This window comes from Primulina huaijiensis, chromosome 5, assembly GCF_012295235.1.
Source record: "Primulina huaijiensis isolate GDHJ02 chromosome 5, ASM1229523v2, whole genome shotgun sequence".
NCBI classification, from domain to species: Eukaryota; Viridiplantae; Streptophyta; class Magnoliopsida; order Lamiales; family Gesneriaceae; genus Primulina; species Primulina huaijiensis.
The window spans coordinates 6896067-6902192 of record NC_133310.1 but is presented as its reverse complement, the minus strand read 5'-3'; the positions used below and the strand labels follow the sequence as shown (position 1 = coordinate 6902192).

The 6126-nt window shown below is 34.2% G+C and overlaps 1 protein-coding gene across 2 annotated transcripts; it reads right to left on the bottom strand.

Moving 5' to 3' along the window:
• Positions 1 to 1983: 1983 nt before the first annotated feature.
• On the bottom strand, positions 1984 to 5684 carry LOC140976567 (ABC transporter I family member 6, chloroplastic-like). Of its 2 annotated transcripts, XR_012175234.1 has the most exons (7): positions 5382 to 5684; positions 4886 to 4936; positions 3737 to 3958; positions 3533 to 3655; positions 2932 to 3108; positions 2454 to 2602; positions 1984 to 2132 (listed from the first exon to the last, which is right to left on the bottom strand). XR_012175234.1 is itself a non-coding variant. In XM_073440804.1 (6 exons), exons 1-6 carry the CDS (start codon positions 5631 to 5633, stop codon positions 2516 to 2518), a joined length of 912 nt encoding a protein of 303 aa, XP_073296905.1. In that variant the 5' UTR covers positions 5634 to 5684; the 3' UTR covers positions 2305 to 2515. The 2 variants fall into 2 exon arrangements, 1 of the variants encoding a protein (XP_073296905.1); XM_073440804.1 differs by lacking the exon at positions 1984 to 2132 and having other exon boundaries at positions 2305 to 2602.
• Between the last annotated feature and the right edge of the window lie 442 nt (positions 5685 to 6126).

Genomic DNA, 6126 nt, shown 5'->3' with positions numbered 1-6126 from the left:
AAATCGCACTTGTGAAAGAAAAGTTTCTTGCCAAAAAGAATTTTTGAAAAAAATGAGATGTAAGATGGGGGAAGGGGGGGCAAATAAAAGAACGAAATCATATTCTTGGGCTAAAAAAGGGGGTATACATGGAGTAGAAAAATATCATATGCTAAATTTGATCGTGAAAAAAAAAAGATCTATGTACTCCTTTACTTTTGATTATCTTATCGTTTCTTTGGTAGCACTCACTTGAGCCGTGATATAGACCTGAAAGATTCTAATGATTTGTGTTTGTTGGTCAATAACTAGTGGAGAAGGGTTGTATGCAAGGGATACTTGCACAAATATGTCAATCTAGTTATCTTTCAATTTTTTAGAATGAACCTAATTGAAATGCAAGTTATTAGAAAAAACATAGTACACACATGTTCACGTTCAATGCAAAAATGTGGTGTATAATGTTGATCGGAAATATGTCAAAGATTTGTTGAGGCGTGAACATGAATATGTCAAAAATTTAGTACATTTTTGCATGAGTTTATGTGTTGATTCTACGTTTCAACCATTTTTTTGTTAGTTCATGCATATAGCCACTCCTCCTGCATGTTGGTTGATTTGTATGTAAAAAATGATGAAAAAAGGAAAAGATTTGTAAATCATAACAGAGCATGTCGTGCTAGGGCGGTGATTTTTTGCCGCCCTAGCGCGAATGCATGAAAAGTGAAGAAGCTGAATAGTTGAAGGATGAGGCAGAAGACAACGCTAGGGCCAACGTTCTAGCACGCTCGGAAGAAAAATCGATACGTTGTATAGAACATCGCGCGATGCGATGAGGAAAGAAGATTTGATAGGATTTCTTGAATTTTATGGACTCAAAATTTTCATCTATTAATATAAGCAAGCCTAAGACATGAACGAGGAGATCAGATGCACAGAGGAGCCACGACGACAAAGGAGAGAGTCACAAGAGGCAAAACAAGAGAATTCAACTGAGAAACAAGAATTACACAACATTTTCTCTTTCTTTCTTTTTTAATTAGGATTTAGAGGATTTTACTCCCAAACATCTATGTTTTAAATTTTTTTTTTATGTAACATTGAATTTTATTCTTGAGCATACTTGATTATGTTAATGGTTTTTATTGCATCTTTGGACTATGATCAACTTCAAAGTGATTTTATATGTTATAATTGACACCGAAAAGGTATTTTATAACATGATAGGGTAACATAATCAATGGATCTACAACTTGCATATATATATATGAGGTTAGGTAAATGTTGATATCCATAATTTAATAGGTCAAAAAGCTAGAGGATTCTACAGTGTGTTAATATGAATTCAATTGTTAAATAGCACAGGAACATTTGATTACTGCATTTTGTTAATTATATTAATATATATTGATAGGGTATATTGATAGATTAAAAAATCTAGTAAAAACTTGTCTTATGAAATGAAATTCAATCATTAGAAAAGATTAAGTTTTTAGAGATAGGTTGAACCAAAATCATGACAATGGTTTGTTTCGTATTTTTAATTTAAATATTAATTTAGCTTATTAAAATCATTATCGTAGTAATTAACTAAAGATAGAGTTTGAACTAAATTTGTCATATATCAATATATGTGACAATGATACTCATACTTTGTACATTATATTAAAACTTGATTCGTACCTTTGCGATAATATCGAACTGCTTGGAAAGATAAAATTATTATTAACTAGTAGGTTAGAAAAGCTCGATCGACACCAAAGAAAAAATTACGCATTTTTAAAAATTCTCTAAAACATTTTGGTCATTTATAAAAATTTAAAACACATCAAATTCTTACAAAATCTGATTATCAACTGGATTTTCATTGCATCTTGAACTGTCAGAAATTTTTGTCTAAGAAGATCATAACTATAATACATAGTGCAAAGATTTTCAATGGTGATAATATATACCAAATGACAAGAATTGCTAGCTACGAACAAAAACCTGGTTATTCCAAAATAAATATATAAAAGAATGTCATTCCATTTGGTCAAATAACAATCCAACTGTGAAAATAGACTACAAAATCCCAATGCTACTCCAATAAACAAGAGTTAAGCCAAGATTCACTTATTTCCGACTCAATTCTCGCAACACATATGTATAGTCTGCGTAGATATAAGCTGGGAGAGACACTTTGTTAGAAACACGTATCAATAGCAATTATTGTACAATCACGACCTTAAGGTACGAGGAGCAACTACACAGCACTAGCACAAGAATGTTAAAACAACTAGACTCCAAGTCAAGACTGTCGTTGACTAATTGATCCATTTGTTAAATTGAGGAATTGCCTAGCAACACATGATCTTCATTGTCAAACAAGAATTTGGAAGCTCTCTTCTATTTCCACGTTTGGTGCCACTGGAAATAAATTTTCACCAAACAACGACCATCTAGAGGAACGGAGAGAAATATAAACTACTTACAAGTTATAATTTAGGAAGTGTAGGAAGCATCATCAAAGAGAGAGCCCAGGCTCCTTCAAAAACTAGGCAGCAGAAATTGCCTTGTATCCTTCTCTCTCCAGAATTTTGGCTAAGGAAACATCCCCAGTCTTCACTATCCTGCCATTTTCCTGCAAAAGGAAACAGTTATGCATAAACCAAATAATTTTTCACATAACGAGTGAAAGGCAAGATCTATTCGCATCCTCAGGTTTACTGTGGACAACCATTTAGCAACTGATGGTACATTGATTTTTAGGACTTGAGTCCAGGTTCAAATACAACAGCTATGAGATATGGCTGAGAAACGAGTTTGAGATAGACTTCAAGTGGCACGAACAATGAGACAAGAAGAGAAAACTAAAAGGATGGAAAAGTTCTAGAATCTGATTTATCATTCACAAAAGTCCAACATAACAAACGTCTAGATGTACTTACTTCTGCAATATAATTTGCTTACCATTATGTGAATATAGGTTGGTTTAATGAATTCCAAAAGACGTAGATAGTGGGTGATCATCAAAATTGAATTATTGGGAGTCAGAAGCCCATTAACCGATTTTGCTACATCTCGAAGAGCATCAACGTCTAACCCAGAATCTATTTCATCCAATATAGCCATGTCTGCACCAAGAACCTGTCAAGAAGAGGAACCTTAAGTGTTCTTTTCCTTTTGGCAATTAAAACAAACCTGAAGGCACTTGATAGCTTAACGACAGTTACCACATTCAATTTAAATAGAGTATAAGTGTGATAGAGAAAGTGCCCCTCTTCTAAAATAATATTGCAAAATGCAAAAAATCATTCAGACAGAAATATAAACAGCCTGCACCACCGGGTACAAAATTATTTTAGCATGTATGTCTACATAGATCTATTAAGAAATATATAAGAAAAAAAATGCAATCTATATCGCACGTTTTCAAGTCGATCCTAAACAATCAAGAAAAAAAATGTAGTCTTTGCTGATTGAAAGGAATTTGAGATTTTTAACCACAATTAGGGAAACTTCTACTCAGGTGAAAACAAACTATGCAAGTCACCAAGTTCTGAGACTATACCGCAAGCTGTAAAATCTCATTGCGCTTCCTTTCTCCACCACTGAAGCCTTCATTGACATTTCTATTCAAAAAATCTATTTTCATATTCACAATCTCAAGCTTAGGTGCCACATAACCATAAAACTGCAGAAAAAATTAAAATGCTGATGATCAATATAAAGGTTCAAAGGAAAATCAGACAAAACTAATTTATCAAATAACAACCTCAATGGGCCCAAGCTCCGGAAGCCCAAGTTTTCTCCTTCGAGCATTGTATGCCATGTTCAAGAAGTCGATATTGCTAACTCCAGGAATCTCAACAGGAGACTGAAAACTCATAAACAATCCAGCCACAGCTCTTTCCTCAGGTTCCATCTCCAACAAATCTCGACCCTTATATGTTACACTGCCTCCTGTAATTTCATAATCCGGATGACCAACAAGGACCTAAAAGAATGAAAACATCAACCATAATTTAATAAAAAACAAAGTGTAGCTTCACGTATGTGAAATGAATAGTTTTTAAGTGATATATTATTAAATAAACCATTGGAATCCATAAAGCATTTATAACATAAATCATGTGTGTCACACACACTGATGGAGAGGGATTGGATGTATGATAACTTGTGTGAGTTATACACTAAATTTATGTAGACCCATTTATCTAATAATGTAAACTATAGGAGTGTTTCTGTTCGAGTAGCATAAACTAAAATGTATACAAAGTATTCAATTATGGACCAAAAATATTCGTATTTCCATGATTGTTTAAGAAAACGATTAATGACCAAACAATGACAGTTCAGACTTTTCTCTTTTTCAAATTTAAATCAAAACAAGTGGTCAAGGACATTAAATTATTTATTAACTATGAGTGTGGTAAAGAAGAGAAAATTCCGTATAAGAGAAGTTAAGGCAGATGTATTTATTTGCTCAGGTTGAAGTAAATCCACTATACCCACGTCAAACAAGCATCCCCATCCTCAAGCAAAGGCATAAAAATCAACCGTCCACATTTTATTTAATTTGTTTAAAATGGAAGAAATAACATACAAATTTCAAATGAGAAGAGATCCTACTTGATTTGACCAATACTCTGCGATGCTGAAACATTCATGCAAACAGAATTTGAAATAGTTCGGACTAGCTAAAGTACAAGCTTGAAGGATTTATACTTTACAAGAACAACTCAAGCTCGCTCTTAACCCAAAATTCATTTAATAAGTTTGTATGAGCTCAATTCGGCCTAATAAAATAAAGCAATTAAAACTTGAGCTCGACTAGAAAGATAACATTCTTGACTCAATCTTTACGTGCGCCAGAAACTACAATATCAAAATCGCAAACCACCACGACGAGAAGGGTACCGACCTTTGCAAATGTACTCTTCCCAGATCCATTCTTTCCCATCACAGCGTGAACCTTTCATATGCAACAACCAAATTAGGAGCCAAAGAAACCGAAAAACTATGTGCTTACAACTAGAATTAGAGTAATAAATCCATGCAAACAAATGCTTCTTGAAGACTTGAACACAAATTCCAATCCCACTTCAGCACATAGCTAAATATAATTTATAAAGCCAAATTCTTTCTAGATATTGAATGCAACACAAGTCGTCAATTTCCTGAAGAATATCATAAATACAATACATAATGCAGTGAGTTTAAAAATTACGCAGTAGATTTATGAAAAAATTAATTCCAGTTCATTATCAAACTATACTTTTGCCCCATTAACATCTGTAATCCTCCAACTTTGTCCCAATTTAACTGCTGATCATAATAGCATCAGTAAATGAAATTAAACTTATCCAAAAATTCCATAATTTTTTTATCCAACGCAGAAAAAAACTCAAATTAGGCACCTCGCCTTCGTGAACTGTGAGATTAACGCCTTTAAGAATGGGCTGCTTGGACTCCGCGATTACGGCGGAGAGATCTCTGACTTCAAGCAGGAGTTTCGAAGCGCCGCCACCGCCGGAGGTGGAGGAGGACGGAGTTTCAACAGAGACTGTAGCTCGAAGCCTCAGGGTGCGAGGTGTCCGGATAAAACCCCGGCAGTGAACGTTGACCGCGGAGTTTCTAAAAGTGAAGACTGGAGTACAGAGAGCAGCCATTGGCGAAGAAGATGAATCACGTCGCTGTGTTGTACGCCAATTCACTAAAGTCGCGTTATATATTTGTTTCGCTTATATACTTATGCTATTATTATATTATCATTAATCTTATAAGTAAATCACTCTTGATCAAATATGATAATTTTCTTCGTGGGCTCGGGAATTCGCAGTAAAACCCAAAATATAGATGAGGATGTTCGATTTTTTTGATCTCTTTATCCTCAAATTCACTCCGAAAATAATAATAATATCAATATGAATATTATCACTAATAATAATAGATAATAATAAATTTTAGTTCGGAGATTCGCTGAACTTGTCATCGTCATGTCTCATTAATATTTTTGAAACGAAGATGAAGATTTGATCTTGTGATTTCGGGTTTGGTGGTTATGGGGGCGGGGATGGAATTAGAGGATAGGGACAAGAATGACAAACACGCCTCCGCCCCACCCCGCTTCATTGTCATCCCTCCTCTTATCTTGGTGAAACA

What these genes read in the sequence shown, in the direction of transcription:
- LOC140976567 (XM_073440804.1), bottom strand. Translation starts at nt 5,633, where the DNA reads ATGGCTGCTCTCTGTACTCCAGTCTTCACTTTTAGAAACTCCGCGGTC. An exon ending in CGGAGCTTGGGCCCATTGAG is followed by an intron (nt 3,656 to 3,736) that starts GTTGTTATTTGA and finishes TTTTTTCTGCAG; the next exon opens with TTTTATGGTTATGTGGCACC. An exon ending in ATGAGATTTTACAGCTTGCG is followed by an intron (nt 3,109 to 3,532) that starts GTATAGTCTCAG and finishes TCTTCTTGACAG; the next exon opens with GTTCTTGGTGCAGACATGGC.